This window comes from Chrysochloris asiatica, unplaced genomic scaffold (assembly GCF_000296735.1).
Source record: "Chrysochloris asiatica unplaced genomic scaffold, ChrAsi1.0 scaffold00007, whole genome shotgun sequence".
NCBI classification, from domain to species: domain Eukaryota; kingdom Metazoa; phylum Chordata; class Mammalia; order Afrosoricida; family Chrysochloridae; genus Chrysochloris; species Chrysochloris asiatica.
The window spans coordinates 19,987,341-20,007,389 of record NW_006408525.1 but is presented as its reverse complement, the minus strand read 5'-3'; the positions used below and the strand labels follow the sequence as shown (position 1 = coordinate 20,007,389).

Genomic DNA, 20,049 nt, shown 5'->3' with positions numbered 1-20,049 from the left:
TCAAAAGAAGGTGGAAGGAGTACACAGAGTCACTATACCAAAAAGAAATGATTTATGTGCAACCATTTCAAGAGGTAGCATATGATCAAGAACCAGTGGCATTACAGGAAGAAGTCTAAGCCACAGTGAAGGCATTGGCAAAAAATAAACCTCCAGGAATTGATGGAATACAAATTGAATTTTTTTTTTTTTTACAAACCAACACAGCACTGAAAGCATTTAATTATCTATGCCAAGAACTTAGGAAGACAGTTATCTGGCCCATTCCAAAGAAAAGTAACCCAACAAAATGTGAGAACTATCAAACAATATCATTAATGTCACATACAAGGAAAAATTTTTGCTAAAGATAATTTTTTAAATAGTCACAGTAGTACACAGATAGGGAGTTGCCAGAAACGCAAGCAGAATGCAGAAGGTGTGGAAGGACAGATGTTGTTAATTACAATCAAGTTGGTTCCGACTCATAGCGACCCTGTATGGGGTTTCCAAGGAATAGAAGGAGACATATCAGGGCTGATGTCAGATGGATCTTGGCTGAAAGCAAAGAATACTGAAAAGACGTTTACTTGTGTTTTACTGACTATGCAAAGGCATTTAACTGTGTGGATCATTTTGAACTCTGGATAACATTGCAAAGAATGGAATTCCAGAACAATTCATTGTGCTCATGCAGAACCTGCACATAGACCAAGAGAACAGAACAAGGAGATGCTGAATGTTTAGAATCAGGAAAGGTATGTGCCAGGGTTGTATCCTTTTACCATACTTACTCAATCTGCTTGCTAGACAAATAATCTATTATGATCTTGAATGCACCCATTCAGTGCCTCAGGCCTAGGAATGGCTCTCTAGAGGCAAGATGAAAATGTGGGGACAAAAGAGAAGGGGCTTCAGCTCTAACACTGAAGCCAGAGCTCAAGGGTCCTGGCCCCAAACTGTAGCTCTAATCCTAGTGTAGCACTGCAGGAGAATGCACTGGACTGCAAGGTCAGTTTGAACCGAAAGGTCGGTGGTTCAAACCTACCAGCCACTCCTCGGAAACCCTATACAGGGTGACTATAAATTGAAACTGAACTAGACAATACTGAACAGCAACAAGAACAATTCTTGAATGACTTGGTCAGCTCTGAAGCAGGAGGTCCTTGGGTAGGAGCCCAAGCAGCTTCTGAACAACCCATCTAAGGACGGTCTGCTTGGAGGACACATCTCCTCAAAGGTCCTGAAGGGACGTTTCCAAGTCTCCCGGAGCCCAGGAGCTAGCTTCTCTGGTTTCCGTGGTGTCTACAACATCTACTAGGCTTAGACGGTGAGACCCACCAGGACCATGAGGAAGGCATGGCTGCTGGAGGACCACCAGAGGATGGAGGAAGACACCTGGCTGCTTGAGCCGTAGACTCCTGGATTGTCGGGGCTGGATGAGACCTTAGATGGCATCTTGTCCAAGTTACTCCAGAAACTAGGTTCCAGAGACATCAAGGAACTTGCCAAGGTCACACACGATACAAAAGGCACAGCGTGCAGCATAGAGGAGGGATTGGAGGTGACTCAGTCAGCCCCTACCCTTGGGGACCTCTGAGACTGGCACGGAAGACAGACTCTTCACAACTAAATATAACCAAAGGCACACTGTGACAAGAGTGTGAAAGTGCTGCGAAGGCTTTGCCCAGAGATAGGGACATGAGTGGTAGGGAAGGAGCAGACAAAGAAAGGGATGGGTGGGTTTTGCTCAGTGCAGGGTGAGAGCCTCCAGTCCAGATGCTGAGAAGGCGGAGCCTTGCCCAACTACCCTACTCCCACCCTGGTCCCATTCACATCTCTGTTGTGATAGCCAATGACCAGACTCCCCTTCTGGTGGTTTCCTGCCAGCCCAGAGGGATGGATGGGACCAGCTGTTCCTGTGCTCTCTTGCTGACTCCTGCCCACGCTGCTAAGCAGCCAAGGAAGGAAACACCTTCTTCTGAGACCCAAGGTGGGCATGAGGCAGGGTCGGGGAATTGGGGAGAGATGGGTTGAAGAAAAAGTTCCCTGAGGAGAATTCTTTCTCAACCCCAAGAAGTGGTGGTGGGGACCCTTCTAGGGGCGAGAAGGTGGCAGGAAGTGGTGAAAGGGAGAGGAATGGAGAGATCCCAACATGGCTAAACTAGGGGTGCATAGGAAGGGAAGGCTACTGACCTGAAATTCATTTTACAGAATGTGGAGTACCCCCGCTTGAGGAGCAAGTGCTAATGTGAAGCTCTTCCTGGGGCATCACCTGCCTAGTTCCCCACCCTGAACTAAAATGTTGGCTGCCTTGCAACATGCTTGATGCTTTATATACATTTTCTCCATGGAGTCCTGAGGCCGGCACTGTGATAATCTATTTCACAGATGTGAAAGCAGAAACACAGAGAGACCCTGAAGTGTCAGTTGTGTTGTTAAGTGCCATCAAGTCGGTTCCGACCCATAGTGACCCTGTATAGGGCTTCTGAGGAGCAGCTGGTGAGCTTGAACCGCCGACCTAGTGGTTCAAACCGACTTTGCAGTCCAGAGCTTTAACCCACAGCGCCACACCAGGACCCAAATTAGGGAGCCACAAAACCCTGGGGGAAGGTTGCAATTTAAAAGTCTCAAAGGAGGGAACCTCCCCTTCGCCACACACGCACACACATACGGAGACAGACCAGCAAGTTACTGGGCACTGCTGTCTCTGGCAACTTGTGGTTAGAGGTATTCCGTTTTATTTGTTCGGGAAAGCCCTTCCATTTTACAGATGGCCAAACTGAGGTCCAGAGCTGAACACAACCTCAAGGATTTTGTTCGTGCAGAGTGTTGCAAAAGTTTTTTCCGTGCCTTCTCTGACTCATCGGGCCCCCACAGAGTCGTCCAGGATGGGAGCGGGTGTGTGTGTGTGTGTGTGTATCTCCCCCCACCCCCAAAGTCCCTCCCGCCATGGCCGCAAACTTTGCGGAGGTGCAGTCGCACCCCTCCGGGACAGGAGAACCCGAGGCAGAAGGCCAAGGGTAGGGTTCAGTTGGGGCGGGCCGGGGCGGGGCCCGGCGCCCAGAGCTGCCGGGCTACCAGCGTCCGCGCTCACGGTCCTTATCGCGGCGCCTCTGCCCCATGGACGCTCTGTGCGGCTCTGGGGAGCTCGGCTCCAAGTTCTGGGTAAGGCATGGGGTTCAGGGACCGCTGTGGCAGGGCTGGGGCCGCCGGGGGCCACCTGGTCCCCACCGCCTGCCTTCCTGCGGGGGCCTGGAAGGGCCCTGGCACCGGGAAGCGCTCACTCGCGGAGTTCCCGAGACGGCCAGGTGGGGACAAAGGGGCATTGGGAGGGGGTCAGGCCATGCCGGCCAGAGCCGGTCCCAGGCAGTACCTCGGACGTGCCTTGACCTGCCGTTTCCCCGCCTCATGGAGGAGCCTGGGAAAGCCAGGCGCAAGGCTCCTCGCGGACGCAGTGGATGGAACCCGGAGGTGTTCCCACTTGCCGTCTGGCCTCTTTTGGGACTAAGTGCAGGGCGCAGAAGGGACATTTCCACATTAGCCCAGTCGTTCGTGGACCCTTCGGCGCCTGCCCCATGGGTTGTCCGCCCCTACACCAGGCCCGGGATTCCCCGGCATCCAGAGTCGCATCTCAATCAGGTGTTTTCCAAGGCCGACTACAGGGGCCCCACATTTCTGGAAAGGGCTTCTGCCACCTTCTGGCTGCAGACCTGAGAGCAGGCTGCCCTCACCTCCCTGGTCTCAGGCGAGAGACAGAGACCCCACTCTGGAGACAGGTACTCGGGGATATTGTGGGTTGGGTTCCAGACCACCGCAATAAAGCGAACTTCGCCATAAAACGACCCACATGAATTTCTTTGGGCTTCCCAGTGCTTATCAAATGTATGTTTACAGTATACTGTAGTTTTAGGGTCACTATGAATGGAATGAACTTGATGGCTTTGGGTGGGTAGTCCATGAAGTGTGCAATCACAGTATGAAAAGTGAGAGTTACCAAAATGTAACAGAGACATGAATTGAGCACATGCTTTGGAAAAATAACAGTGCTAAAGGAGCTCTGGTAGCGTAGTGGTTACGAATCGGGCTGCGAACCTTAAGGTCAGCGGTTCGAAACTACCAGCCGCTCCGCGGGAGAAAGATGAGGCTTTCTACTCCCGTAAAGATTTACACCCTCGGAAACCCTGTACAGGGTCGCTATGGGTCGGACCCGACTCGATGGCACTTAACAACAACAACAACAACAATAGAATTGCCACGCTTCAGTTTGTAAAAACAAAACAACACTTTATCCGTGAAGTTCAGTAAAACAGAGGTGCAAAAAAAGGAGGTATGCCTGTACAGAGGCATCAGAATTCCCAGGTCTAAAATCCTATGGCCTTCAAGTTGGTTCTGACTCATAGTGCCCCTCAAGGGCAGAGAACGGTCCCCATGGGGTTCCAAGCCTGTAATCTTTCTGGAAAGACTGCCACATCTTTCTCCTACAGAGTGGCTAGTAGATTTGAACCACCAAATACTTAACCGTTGCCCTACTGGGCTCTTTTTCCAGGTCCAGCCCTCTCCTTTTTATAGACCAGGAAGGGGAGACTCAGAGAGAGGTGGGGTGGGAGGTGCAGGGCAGAACCTTTTGGCTTTCATGTTGAGTCTTACAACCTTCAGTAGACTGTTCCCAGCCGCCCAGCACAGTTCAGGCACACTGAGTAGAGACAGGCCAAGGGCTCTCTTCACAAGAATAACCCTACTGCTTTCCTTGCACCTCTTTGAGTTAAGTAGTGTGGTCTCCATTTTATAGACAAGACTCAGATTCAGGGTCTAGAAGGGTCATCCAGGGATGCACAGTGCAGACTGGTCTCAGTTAATCCTGATCTCTAGAGCTTTGTCCTGCTTAGAGTATTGATACATTTATGCATGGTGGGTGTGTGCCTGATGTGTTCATGTATGTGTGCATGTGTGTGTTACTCACTTGCATATTTGTGTGTGCGGGTGTGAGTGTTATCCACTGGTATATGCATGCATGGGTATGCTGGTGCACATGTGTGCACAGAGGTAAACACGTATACAGTTAGGAATCACGCTTTCAAGCAGTGTTTGAAATGGGCTGGAGGACTACATGGGTTTGTTGAATCTTGGGACAATGGAGTGCCTGGGGGAAAAAGTGTCTCTGGAGACCTCACTACACCCCAGGTGAACCAATTTTGAGAATTAGAGGAATCACTATGGGTGGCAGGACCTGAGATTCCCTGAGATTTGTTGTTGTTAGGTGCCGTCGAGTTGGCTCCGACCCATATCAACCCCACACACAACAGAACACAACACTGCCCGGTCCTGTACCACCCTCACAGTTACACTTGAGCCCATTGCTGCTGCCATGGTGCCAATCCATCTCATTGGGGTCTTCCTCTTTTTCACTGGCCCTCCACTTTACCAAACCTAGTCTTTCTCCAGGTCCCTCCTGATAATATGTCCAAAGAATTCTAAGAGATGAAATATCGCCATCCTGACTTCTAAGGAGAATTCTGATTGTACTTCATCCAACACAGATCTGTTTGTTTCCTCAGAAGAGAAGGGGAAAAAAGAGAAATGAGTTTAGAAGGGAATGTTGGACTGGTAAGGCCTATGAAAAGTGGATTGGCAGGACTGTTGAGTTGGGGGTTCCATTTCCACTGTTTGCTGGGGAACAGGGATTGATCCTGGCTAAATTCCTTACCCTTGGCCCCAATTAAGGATCCCTGGTGGCATTGGACTGTTAACCAAAAGATCATTGGTTCAAATCTACCAGCCAGTCCTCAGGAGAAAGATGAGGCAGTCTGCTTCTGTTAAGATTTACAGCCTTGGAACCCGCTTTCTATGGCGTAGTTCTCTGTCCTGTCGATCACTATAGTCGGAATTGACTTAATAGCAGTGGGGGGTTGGTTCCAGTTAAACCTGAGAGTGAGAGACTCATGGGGTCCTGTAGCTCTGTGAACATGCACCCACCCCCATGCACTCTTACATACTATGTCCTGGATGAATGATTTATTGCACTCTCATAATCTTTTACTCTCACCTCTACCCTCTTGTGGGCAGCCTACCAACAAACATCTCTGAAGAGTGCCTTGTGGGTTTCCATGGAAATAAATTCCAAATGAGTGATTCTGTGACCCAGCTGCCTACGGCTCCTGAGGTCAGAGATGCCTCTAGAACAAAGGAGGTGGTGGTTGTCTCTAACTTGAGGATTACTCTCTGTTGTAAGCAATCGAGGCTGCAGAGCAGCCCGGTAGGGAAGGGTGTACACAGTGCCAGGTTCTGATCTATGGCTCTGGGCAGCTACTGAGAAGCTGGTGTCAACCCTTAATCACAAGGACCTGGCCATCAGAGCTGTCCCAAGATGGCACTCACTGCTTGAGAGCTCCCTGTCACTTGAAGTGTGTAAGCACATGGTTAGTGACCACTTGGTAGGGATGCTGGAGAGAGGATTCAAGCCAGGGCAGGTACTGTGGTCCTACCCTGAGATTTGGTGACAGCTAGGAAGAAGGAAGGTGTTGTTGGATTGGACAATGACCAATTCTCCTCAGATATTTCCAAGCTCCCCCTTTCCTGGTTTTCTACCTGCCCTAGACATGCAACCTGTTGGTAGAGCCTATGGACCTGTGTGGTAAAGGCACCTTCACTGCCCCCTTAGTTGCTCTTCCCTTTACCATGGATTGGTAAAGCCTGGTTCCTTGAAGCTCTGTTCTCTGGCCGTCAAGCAGAGTGTGTTCTAGGTAGTCCTGACTCTGCCACCCATCAGCTGTGTTACCTCGGGCAAGTCACTCTCCCTCTCTGACTCAGTTGAGCTTAGGTGGATTCGAGAGTCCCTTTCAGGTCTAGAATTGTTCAATGATGATTCTGAGAGGATTATTCAAAGCTTAGGGGTCAAGACCATAGATGTTATTATTGTTAAGTGCCATTGTGTCAGTTCCAACTCATAGTGGCTCTGTATAGGGTTTCCAAGGAGTGGCTGGGGGTTTGAACCATTAACCATTTGGTTAGCAGTCTAGTGCTTATCCTACAGCATCACACCAGGCCATGGTTAGGACCCTCCTGGATGGCAGAGTCTCCTGGATTTCCTTTGGGGGTCACTGCCTAGCAGGAGTAGGGGGCCACCCATACATAGGAGTAACAGACAAGATTCCGATTTTAATATGTTTTGACCCTCATATGAAGATAGTGGCATGCATGTACAGCTGTGAGGAAATTGGCAGAAGCAGGACCTCTGAGGTGGGCAGGTGGGTGCCAGGCCAGGGGAAAAAAAGTTTGCCTTCAAATTGATTACAATTCATGGTGTGTGTGAGGGGGTGGGGGGGTACAAATTGACTTCAGGTTGATTCCATGTGTGTCAGAGTAGAATTGTGTTATACAGGGTTTTCAATGGCTGGGTGTTTGGAAGCAGCTCACAGGTCTTTTTTCCCAAGCCACCTCTAGGACATCGTGAACCGCCAACGTGTAATTAGTAACCAGACATATTCCCACCACCCAGGAGTCTCCTGGCAAACCAGGGCTTCTAGAATTCCCTTCCTCCATCCTAGCTGTCTTTGAGACACTCCTGTCCCAGCTTCTGGCTTTCTGGCTGGGGGATTTGGTCCCCAGTGACATCAGACTGGCTGCTCCCTTGTGGCCTGGGTCTTGAGCCTTGGGGAAGGAAGTGAGTCAGGGAAATAATGTTTGGGTGGGAACTGTGCCAAACTGACTTGCTGACTCCCCAGATATGGAAATGGCCTTGGAGCTTGGGGAAGTTCCAGTGGGTCTCCAGTTCACTCACCGAGCACCTAGGCTGTGCCCACCCCTCCCGGGGAGGGGGGTGTCCCAGGTGTAATAGGTGGGATAGAGCCCCTAGGAAAGGGGAAGACTGGGTGCCGGGCCCTTCCCCCAACACTGCTGGGCCCTTCCCCCAACCTGAAGCTGTTCCTGTTTCTGCCATTGGGTCCAGGGATGGTGTTGGCTGGGAGTGGCCAGAGGGTAGGAATGAAGGCTTAACTGTCTGATTGTATTTCTTCTCATAACTGGATATTCAGGTTCCTAATTTAGTGGTTCCCAGGATCCCAGCTAATCAGGTAGCTGGGTGATGGGAACCCCTTCTCTCAAATCCGTGATGAGAGTTGCAAAACAGAGGTGATTTGAGGGTAGATTGTACAGTTGAAAAAAAAAGGATTTTAATGTTTTAGGTGCTCTGGATGCAGGTGTTCTCTGCTCAAGGGGGTGTCCTACTGAAAGTGATGGGGTGTGATACAAGTGCCTGGATGATACAGGGGTTGGGTCTGGGGCCTGGGTCTGCTTGTGTAAATGTGGGTGCACTTCTCTCCTAAATCTCAGCTGCCATGAACATTAAACGCTAACCCTAGCAAACCAACTCCCGTTGAGTGCACTGCAACTCGTGGTGATGCTGTGTGGTACGGAGTGGCACCAAACCCCGTAGGCTGTTCAAGACTGACCTTTTGGAAGTAGATCTCTAAGCCTTTCTTCTCAGGTACCTCTGGATGTGTTAGAACTACCAATCTTTCAGTTAGTGCCAATGGTTTGGGCCACCCAGGGACTCCTGGCACACCAAACCCAAGCCAAACCTATTGCCGCTGAGTTGTTTCCAACTCATAGCAACCCTGTGGAACAGAGTCGAACTGCTCCTTAGGGTTGCTGAGGCTGTAAATCTTTATGGAAGCACATAGCCATATCTTTCTCCCGCAGGGCAGATGGTGGATTGGAGCCACTGACCTTTCGGTTAGCAACCCAACATTTAGCCCACTGTGTCACCAGAACTCATGTCCTGGCACACAATGGTGTTAATTAACAAAAGTTGTGGATTGGCACAACCCCTTCCAGAAGCAAACTGATAGTTGGGTCTGTCTACGAGGCAGATTGATCCAACACAGCCTGCTTTCACTCCCAGCCCCTGCTGAAGGCATCCAGGTGTTCCGTGCCAGTCTCGGTGCATCAGTGAACATGAGTGGGGATCACAGTGGGCCCTTGCCCTTTCGACACCTCTATTTCCGTTGAGATAAACAGTCTGGCCCGAGGTCCCTTCCTGATGACAAGCTGGGACCTCAGGATTTGCCCAGCACACATGATTAAGGAAGTAATTACTCTTCTCTACAGAGCTGTCAACAGGCCTGGTGGTGGCGGGGGTGGAGACCTGGCAAGGTCCTGGCAAAGCTGGGGCACAACTGGGGCCCAGGGCCCTCCCCAGCCGGGGGTCTGCCTGGGTCTTCAGGGATTTCAGCCTTGGTACCCATAGAGGGGCATCTGCTGGATGGTGCATTCTGGGTGCCAGACCTTACGTCCTATCAGCTCCATCCAGCTGTTTAATCATATTATTAAGGACACTGTTGTTGCTGGGAGACCAACTGGATGACAGCAGAGACGGGCTGTTCAGATAGGGATGGTGGTGGAGTTGTCAGAAGGCACCATCCCTTCTGCCCTGCAGGCTCGAGTGTCATCGGGTTTGGGAATGACCTCCACTGACTGCCTTTGCCTTCATTTTACACTTCACTTTGTTTGGGTTGAGGGCACCATTGGGCATCAAGGCCTGTGGCCTTGAGAGAGCTGAGGTGCTCCCGGGCACACGGCTGCAGAAGCTGGAACTTGGGGTGGAGGGGTGCCTCCTATTCATTCATTTGTTCTTTCAATGAGTATGAATTAGTTTCTTCTGTGTGCTAGACAGGCACTGTTTCTGGCAGTGGGGAATTCCATGGTAAGCAGAACAAACAAGTTGTACTCACAGAGTGTGTATTCTAATAGGAAGTCACTGATTCTGACCCCTACTGACCCCATATGACAGAGTAGAACTGCCTCATTGGGTTTCTAAGGTTGCAGATTTTTACAGAAGCAGATTGCCAGAGCAGCTGGTGGATTTGAACCACCAACCTTTGAGTTACAGCAATCTCTTAACCACATACTATCCCACCAGGGCACCTGTTATAATGGGTGAAAGCAAAACAAACAGATGTAATAAACACACTTTGGGCTGCTAACCTCAAGGTCAGCAGGTCAAGTCCACTAGGTGCTCTGTGGGAGAAAGATGAGGCTTTCTGTTTCTGTAAAGATTTACAGCCTTAGAAGCCCTCTACAGGGTCGCTATGAGTCAGAATAGGCTTCATATACACCACAGGTACCATCAGAAGGACAGAAGGTAATAAGGGCTATAGTGAGATGAAACAGGCCAGGAGGGCCGAGCCTTGATCCTATTAGGATCCATGTGGACTTCCGTGTGGAGGTAAGACCTGAGCCAGAATTCACAGACATTAAGGGGAGTGAGGCAGGAGCAGGCCTGGTGTGTCTGAGGACCAGCACCAATGCCAGGAGGTGTGAGGCTCAGGGAGATTGCAGTGTGTGTGTGGGTGTGGGTGTGTGTTGGAGGCAGATAGTGAAGATTTGATGAGCTATGTGAGGGTCCAGCATTTATGCTGAATGAAATGAGGAGCCCTGGGAGGATTTTAACATGGCCTGGATTAGGTTTCACAAAGATCTTTCTTTGGCTCAGTGTTGGAAAAGACAGAAGGGGCTAGTGGTAGGGGTGGAAGCAGGAAGACCAGAGAGGAGGAGGAGACTACGGCAGATGAGAGACTGGAGGTGAAATAGTGGTCAGACTAGATGGAGTTGCTTTTTTAATAGACAAGAACAGTGGAATATAGCAGATTCATAGTTAGAAAGTAGAGCAGACAGGACTTGCTAAGGGAATGGATAAAGGATTCTGACTTGGGTATCTGGGAGGAAGGCATTGCCATCCACTGAGGTAGAGGTGGGTGGAGTGGGTGTAGGTAGGTGGAGAGATGTCAGGAACTCAATTCTGGACATGTTTTACATGGCGTGTTTGATAAATGTCTTAGCAAGACCTTTGGGGTAAACAGGCTAAGAGCACAGGCATGGGCAGGAGGTGTCCCCTACATCCTGGGCAGGCTCTGCCCAGCTGGGACATGTTTGTCTGAAGGAAAGGAGCCCAGGCCAGATCTGCCCTGGGCCCAAGTAGTCATGTAGGGCCTCACAATGCAAGATCTCTTGGTTGTAGCTGTCTGTGAAATTGACACAAGGTCCCAGCAGCCTCTGCTCCATCTTGGCTTCCCCAGATGTTGCCCTGTTTGCATCAAGGTGCTATGGCAGCTCATTCAATCCTCTGTGGAGAAGCAGCTAAGATGCTGGTGTTGCTCCCGTTACTCACAAGTGGAGACTGAGGTTCAGAGAGTTGAAGGAGCTTACCCAAAGGGTTGGTACCACGGTGGTGGTTGTTAGGTGCCATCCGGCTGGTTCTGATTTATAGCGACCCTATGCACAACAGAACAAAACTCTTTCTGATCCTGTGCCATCCTCACAATTGCTGCTACCACTGTGCCAATCCATCTCGTTGGGAATCTTGCTCTTTTTCACTGACACTTCACTTTACCAAGCATGATGTCCTTCTCCAGGGACTGGTCTCTCTTAATAACATGTCTGAAGTATGAGAGATGAAGTCTCTCCATCCTGCCTTCTAAGGAGTACTCTGGCTGTACTTCTTCCTACTCTTTGTTCCTCTGGCAGTCCATGGTACTTTCAATATTCTTCTCCAGCACCATAATTCAAATGCTTCAGTTCTTCTACAGTCTTCCTTATTTGTTGTCCAAGTTTCACATGCATATGAAGCTATTGAAGGTTATGGTGCTAAATGGCAGAACCATACCAGGTCCTTTGAATGCTGGTTATGTTCTTCTTGTGCCCATTCCCCTCAGCCTTCTCATGTCACCCAAAGAGCCATGCCACGAACTTGCACACCTTCACGGTGATTCCGTCATGCTGTTGATTCAGTCTCCTGTCTTCCCCCCTCATTCTGTAGCCAGTCACTAGAGAGACTATTCATTCCTGGATCACTTCTGCAAACCTGGTATTGGGCTGGGAGTTGGAGAGTACGGGCAGGGTATCAAGAGCTATAGGGCCTGGCTGTCTTTTCCTGGGGCTCACATAGCTGTGGAGAAAGGTTGTGCTCACATGTAGGACCAGGCCGCATGAAGTGGGAAGAAATCCCAGCTTGGCATCACAGGTCTGGCTGCCAGTCTCTTCTCATCCTGCCAAGAGCCCTTATACCTGCTGGCAAAGCGGGAGGATCCACTTTCTCTTTTGTAAATTGGGCTTAACAATTGCCTCCCATCTACCTCTGGAAGTTGTTCTGATACAACAACCAGATAATGACCCTGTAAGTGCTATAATAAAATGCTTTACAAATACAGGGACCTTTATCACCCTCTCATAATAGTCACTTAACTGTCCTGCCAACACCTTAAAGGATAAAGCAAGGAATGGCTTCCTGATGGAGGAAGACATTGTACAGATCCTTACAGGCCACTGGAGTGTAGAATGGAGATGCGCAGTTGGCAGTTGGACATAGAGTTGAGGATTTGGAGGGTAGTAGATGGAAAGATGAACTTGGGGTTGTTGGCATGTAGATGGCATACTCTTCTTACAAGACTAGTGAGATCACCAAGGACATTGCAGAGAGGCAAGGAATGAGCCCTGGGGTCCTTTAACACTAGGGAGGAAAGAGCAACAAGACCAAGAAGGTATGACCAGGAGTAAAAGCAAGAAAGTCCATCAAGGAATTGGCTTCCCAGGGCATTGGAAGGGAAGGGACCAGAACCCCACTGCAATTGCCCATGAGAAAGTGAGGGTTTGGGCCAGTATGACTGTTGAGGGAGTGGTTAGGAAGGACCAAGTAGGAGATATTACCATCCATTTGTTACCCATGAAGAAACTAAGGCCCGGCTTGGTGAGATGCTCAGCACCTTGCCCAAGGTCACAGAGATTAGAAGCAATGGAGCTGAGATTCACACACAAGTCTGGCCGCTATCTTGACTTCACCAAGAATCAATAGAACCTGGTGCCCCTATGGACTTCTGGGTTACTGGGAGACTGGTAGTGCCCTTGACAGAGATAAGCAAGGCCATAGGAAAGGCAGGTCCTGGCAAAGAGTGGACAAGCTTGGCTTGAGGGGTGTTGAACGTGACGTGCCTGAGGACAGATGGAGAAGCTATCTGAGAGGCAGTAGAAAGTGGGGGCTGAGGTTCAGGGTAAGATTAGAGCTGTTGACGTAGATTTAGGGCTCCTCAGTACAGACTGTGGACATTGATGGGAGATGTGAGGAAGCGAGAGCCAAGGCCAAGGTCAGGACCTGGAATCTATGTCTACAGAATGGTACTAGAAGGAAGAGACAGAAATGAATGTTTGTAGAGAGTCAGGCTACTTCCCCAATCACCCCCCCAGCCCCCAGCCCTGACCCCCCATCAAAAAAAAAGAAAGAAAGAAAAACAGACCAACACCTTGCCACCCTCACAGAAAAACAATAGCTCATTCTCTTGACTTAAATGAAAGTTCACAGATTGAATGATGGGGTCCTCAACTCTCTTCCCACACATAGGTTCAGATTCTGCCGATTCTGCTACTTGAGAGAGGTTTTCAAAATGACCACGTCCCTAGCTGATGGCTCTACAGTGAAGCCCAACAGCCAAGAATCCCTGCTCCCATGACTTTTAATGTCTTACTCTAAAATATCAAGAGATTTTGGCTAAATACAGAGTTACCATAGGACCAGACTCCCTGGGTGACATAAATGGTTAAGAACTCAGCAATTAGCTAAAACGTGGATGATTCAAATCCACCCAGAGTCACCTCTACAGAAAGGCCTGATGATCTGCTTCTGAAAGGTCACAACCCTGGAAATCCTATGGATTTGGTCTACTCAGCACACTCGGGGTCATCATGATGAATCAAAACATATGTCCACACAAAAACTTCCAAACAAACTCTATGACAACATTATTCATAATAATCAAAAGGTGGAAACGATCCAAATGAAAGAGTGACTATGTAGTCAAAATGTGATATAGTCATCTAATGGAATATTGTTCAGTAATAAAAAGAAATACTAACATGTTGTAACATGGTTAACCCTTGAAAATATTATTTATTGTTGTTGTTAGGGGCTATGGAGTCGGCTCTGACTCATAGTGACCCTGTGTACAACAGAATGAAACACTGCCTAGTCCTCCACCAGCCTCGCAGTAGCTTCCACCATGCCGATCCGTCTTATTTGGAATCATTCTCTTTTTTGCTGACCCTCCACTTTATCAAGCACGATGTACTTCTCCAGGGACTGATCTCTTCTGACAATATGTCCAGAGAAGGAGAGATGAAATCTTGCTATCCTCACTTCTAAGAAGCGTTCTGTTTAAACTTCTTTTAGGACAAATTTGTTTGTACTCCTGGCAGTCCACGGTGCTTTTAATCTTCTTTGCCAACGCCATAATTCAAATGCATGGATCCTTCTACTGGTTTCCTTTTTCATTGTCTAACTTTTACATGCATATGAGGCGATTGAAAATACCATGGTTTGAATCAGGCACATTTTAGTCTTCAAAGTAACATCTTTGCTTTTACCACATTAAAGAAGTCTTTTTTCTTCTTCTTCTTCCAATTTTTATTGTGAATTGAGTGATAGTTTACATGGGAGAACATCACTTTTACACACATTGTTTCATTACAATGATTGCAATCCCCTCTATGCATCATCATTCAACAGTATTTGCTTCTACTCCCTCTGTTGTTGTTGTTGTTTTTGTGGGGAAGGAATGTACACCAAAACACTCAGGAATATATAATCATTTAAACAACTAAAAGGCAAGCCTGCCTCCTGGACACAGTCTTTTTCTTAACATGAGCCTAGAGTTCTCAGCTGCTCTATCTCGCCATGTCCTCATCTCTGCCTCCATCTCTGGTTCGCTGCTTCTCTAGACAGGGTCCCACATTTTGCTCATACTCTTCTCTCTTGATGGTCCTAGGGTCCTCTGTTCCTGGAATTTTAAGATTAACTAATCCTCCTTTTATATTACAAAACTTCTACCTTTACAGCTGTGACAATCGCAATTAGGCATGATAATAATTACTAATTCTTGAGTCATAAGATTCTTATCCCCATCTCCTTAGATCAGACTTGTCTAGACAAAATGAAAACTATTCACTGGGAATTCTATCATAACCCATACACTGTGAAACTAAACTCCATCTTGAAAACTTGTAAGTTAGTCACTTCATGCCTTTATAGTTCCCTCTTAAAGAGATCGTAAGCAGCAGATTTACCTAGTGTTATATGTTGTTTAATTTCTTGACTGCTGTTTTCATGTTGATTGTGGATCCAAGCAAAATGAAGTCTTCGACAACTTCAGTCTTTTCTCCATTTGTCACGATGTTATTTATTGATCCAATTGTGAGAATTTTTGTTTTCTTTACATTGGAGTACACTCTATACTGAAGGCTGGAGTCTTTGATCTTCATTAGTAAGTATTTTAGTTTTATTTGCTGCCAGCAAGCAAGATTGTGTCATCTGCATATCACAGGTTGTTAATGGTTGCCAATGAGTCGTCCTCAGATCTTGATGCCAAGTTTTCTTCATATAATGCAGCTTCTCAGATTATTTGCTCAGCATACAGATTGAATAAATATGGTGAAAGGATACAACCTTGGCACACAACCTTTCCTTATTTTAAACCATTCAGTGTACCCTTTTTCTATTTGAACGACTGCCTCTTTGCCTGTGTACGCGTGTTCCTCAAGAGCACAATTAAGTGTTCTGGAATATCCATGTTTCCCGATGTTATCCATAGTTTGTTATGATCCACAGTTGAATGCCTTTACATCATCAATAAAGCACAAGTGAACATCTTTCTGGTATTCTCTGCTTGCAGTCAGGATCCATCTGACATCAGCAATGATATCCCTTGCTCTACCCCCTTTTCTGAACTGAACTTGAATTTCTGGCAGATCCCTTTTGGTGTACTGCTATAAACATTTTAAAATTATCTTCAGAAAAATCTTATTTGCATGTGATATTAATAATATATGATATGGATAATATTTGATAATTTCTATATTCACCTTGAGTCGGAGCTGACTCCACGGTACTTAACAACAACAAAATATACCATTTGGTCACCTTTTTTTGGAATAGGCACAAATATGGATCTCTTGTAATCAGTTAGTCAGGTAGTTGTCTTCCAAATTTCTCTGCATGGATGAGTGAGCACCTTCAGCACCATCAGTTTGTTGAAACATTCCTATTTGTATTCCATTGATGTCTGGAGCCTTGCTTTTCTCCAACGCTTTCAGTGCAGTTTGGTTTCCTTCCTCTAATGTTATCAGTTCTTGATATGCTATCGCTTGAAATGGTTGAACATTAACTGCTTCTTTCTAGTACAGTGACTCTATGCATTCCTGCATATTCAATATTTTTGCCTATAGACAGAGTTTGCAACCTAAGACTTCCAATATTGCAACCTAAGACTTAAAATTTTCTTCAATTCTTTCAGCTTGAGAAATGCTGAGCATGCTCTGCCCTTTTGAGTTCTAACTCCAGGTCTTTGTACGTATCATTATAATACTTGACTTTGTCTTCTCAAGCTGCCTTTTGAAATTTTCTGTTCAGCTCTTTTGCTTCCTCATTTCTTCCATTTGCTTTAGCTTCTCTATGCTCAAGAGCAAGTTTCAAGAGTCTCTTCTAACGTCAGTTTTGATCTTTTCTTTCTTGATTGTCTGATTCAAAATTCCAGTCCATTTCAGCTCACTAGTGCCTAGGTTATTGATCTTTATGTGTTCCATTTAATTTTTAATGACTTGCAACTATTCTAGATTCATACTTCATTCATTCCACTTTCTGATTTATTAATGGATGTTTGAAGCTGTTTCTTATTTTAAATTATGCCACAACAGCAAATGAACTTCCTGAAAGTTTTGCTCCATCCCTGTCTTTCAGCTCAGCTTGACTTTGAGGAGGCAGCACATCCTCAGTCATATTTTGAGTGCCTTCCAAACTGAAGGGTTCATCTTCTGGCATTATATCAGACAGTGTTCTGCTACCATGTATAAGGTTTTCAGTGATTAGTCTTTCAGAAGTGATTTGCTTCTCCTTATTCTTTCTTACTTGGGAAGCTCTGCTGAAACTTGTCCAACATGGGTGACCCTACTGGTATTTAAAATAATGATGGCGAAGGGGTAGGGGGTGGAAGAACAAGGTATATAGGGGAATACTGAGACAGGTTTGCATGGGCTAAATGGGACAGAGGTAAATAGTGATGCATGCTCAACCATGGAACAACAGGGCTATGTGATACAGGGATCGAGGCATAGTCTGAATAAGGGAAATAATACTAAGAAGCTTGACTGTCTTATGAATATTGGTTTCCCATGCCTACTATTATAAAATAGACACTTGAGTAGGATAGAAAGGAATTTTGGGAAACGCGATTACAGAAAACTTGTAAGCCCATCTTCAGCCTATAACTGATTGGCATACCTAAAAGGGGTTCTAGAACTTGCCCAGTAAAATAGTCCTCCCTCATGCGGAGCCTTTGCAGAGTATAGGACTTTAGATAGAATCATGAGTCCCATCCAGAATCTTCTGAGGTAGACATTCCCATTAGAAAGGACAAGCAGACCAGCCTGGAACAGCTAGAGTAACAGAAGATACATCTTCCAAGAAAGATCAGCAGGAAAAACCCAAAACAAAAATGGCAGTATTATTGGCTACCACAAGAATAAACAAGTTGTTCACCAGGAAGCCATGAAGGCAAGCAATCAAGTCCCTTTGGGACAAACCCCCCTCTAAGATTGAGACTCAAAGGGAACACATGAGTAGGCATGTAAGCTTGCTGGCGACCACATTGGTCTACTGGTGAGTGGAAGAGGGAGAAAGGCAGCAATGAAGAAATGGGCTGATTTCAACCACAGTCCATATACTCCCCTTGACCTGGAAATGAGAGACAGAAGAGGAAGGGCTGGTTGGGCTAAAGTATGGTGAGACCTGGGGACACCTGAGCCCATGGACAAGGACATAACCACAGAGGGTTAGAGCTGAGAATGAAGCATCCAGCTGATATGAAGTGAGGGGAAATGCACAAGAACACCCAAACTTGCAGATAGTACCCATTTGACCTAGCCTCAGTGGCTTGATAATCAGAACTTGACTAAAGGAAGATTTTAAAAAAGTGATAAAGGAAATGAGGGTAAATTGCTACAATTTGATGAACTTGACCTATACTCATGAATGTAGTAGCTCAAAATATCGGCAGAGAGGGAAGGAGTCTTCACATCAAGTATCAATCCCACCCCCTCTCTACACAGGGTAGATAGGGACGGGCAACTTAGACATTGGCTACCAAAAATGAGGGGGAGATAAAGGCAGAAAGTGACTGGCTTACAAGTTTTCAAGAGGGAGTTTAGTTTAAGAGTGTGGGGGGGAAGAAAGAGTCCCCGCTGAATAGTTTTCATCTTGTTTAGATGGGTCTGGTAAAAAGAGATGGGGATAAGATTCTTATGATTCATTAGTGAGTATTGTTATCAGACTAATTGCAACTGTCACAATTGTAAAGGTAGAAGTTTTGTAACAAAAAATGGGGAGTAATTAATCTTACAGTCCAGAAACATAGGACCATCAAGGGAGAAGAGCATGAGTGGAATGCGGGATCGTATTCAGAGAAGCAGTGACACCAAAGATGGAGACAGAGATGGCGTCATGGAGAGGGGAAGCAGCTGAGGACTCTAGACTCATGGAAAGAGAGGGACTGAGTGCTGGTGACCAATAGGCTTGTGGAATGTGCCCTTTGGTTGTTTAAATTATTCTATATTCCTGAATGTCTTTGTGTACGTCTCCCCACCCCTCACCCAAACAAAGAAAAACAGAGGGAATGGAAACAAATCCTGTTGAATGCTGATGCACGGAGGAGATTGTAATCATTGCATGAAACAATGGTGTAAAGCCGATGTTCTCCCATGTAATGTATCACTCAGTTCACAATAAAAAAATTAATAATAATAACTATGGCTTAGCTTACAGAATCACACAGCAACACACAAACCACCACAGTGTGACAAACTGGCAATTGAATGGTTGAAAAAACATTGTGTTATGTGAAAAACAAGCTCAAAAGGTCACGTATTATATGATTTCATTAATATAAAATGTCCAGAATAGGCAAATCTATAGAAACAGAAAATAGATTCGGAGTTGCTTAGGTATTGGATGAAGAGTCCTAGTGATGCAGTGGTTAAGTGCTTGTCTTCTAACAAAAGCTTGGAGGATCTAGTCCACCCAAGGATGTCTGAGAAGAAAGATCTGGCCAACTATTTCAGAATCTATACTCATTGAAACATGGAGCACATTCCACTGTGATGTACATGGGGTTGCCATAAGTCAAAACTGGTAGAAGTGCAGCCAAAGTGCTCCTTGGAAGACAGGATGGCCAGCCAGACTTCGTCTCTCATACTTTGGACATATTGTCAGGAGGGAGCAATCTCTGGAGAAGGATATCATGTTTGGTAAAGTGGAGGGTCCTAGGAAAAGAGAAAGACCCTGACGAGATGGACTGGCAAAGTGGCAGCAGCAGTGGGCTCAAACATAGCAACGTTGGTGAGGTTGGCACAGGACTGAGCAGTGTTTTGTTCTGTTGTGTATAGGGTCATTATGAGTCGATACTGACTGGATGGTACCTAGTAATCCTGCATGGTGCAAATGACTAAGTCGTGTGGCTACTAATCAAAACATTGGAGGTTCAAGTCCACCCAGAAACATCTCAGAAGAAAGGCCCTGGTAACCTACTTTTGAAAACACAGCCATTGAAAACCCTATGGAGCATAGAGTTCATTTGTTCTCGGACCCAAATGGGTTACCATAAATTGAAGTCAACTTGATAGCAACTGGTTATAGTCAAAGATGAGATGGTCTCAGCAGCTCCAGTAGAGGGGCTATACATCCCAGTTTGTCAGGAACCAAGTGTCTTCTTAGGGAGTGGGACTAAATCAGGACTGCAAGCCCAGACGGCTGGTCAATACAGGCTGTGTAATTTACAAAGTCCTCTCCACAGCCCCTGCTCCTTTGATCTTACAACCATCCAGCTTCATCTTGATCCCTTACCTCCACCCCACTGTCATCGCGCTGATTCTGACTCATTGTGACCCTGTAGGCTGGGGTAGATCTGCTTCTTAGGACTTCTGAGACAGTGAATCTTAATAGGAGCAGACAGCCTCATTCTTGTCCCCTGGAGCATCTGG

At 46.7% G+C, this 20,049-nt stretch overlaps 1 protein-coding gene across 1 annotated transcript in view; it reads left to right on the top strand.

The window, feature by feature from the left end:
* Positions 1-2,931: 2,931 nt before the first annotated feature.
* Positions 2,932-20,049, top strand: part of ABCC3 (ATP-binding cassette, sub-family C (CFTR/MRP), member 3) — a 58,191-nt gene continuing 41,073 nt past the window's right edge. The window contains exons 1-2 of the mRNA XM_006833646.1: positions 2,932-2,952; positions 3,064-3,147. Coding sequence (XP_006833709.1) covers positions 2,932-2,952; positions 3,064-3,147 — 105 coding nt within the window. The remainder of the gene's footprint in view (positions 2,953-3,063; positions 3,148-20,049) is intronic.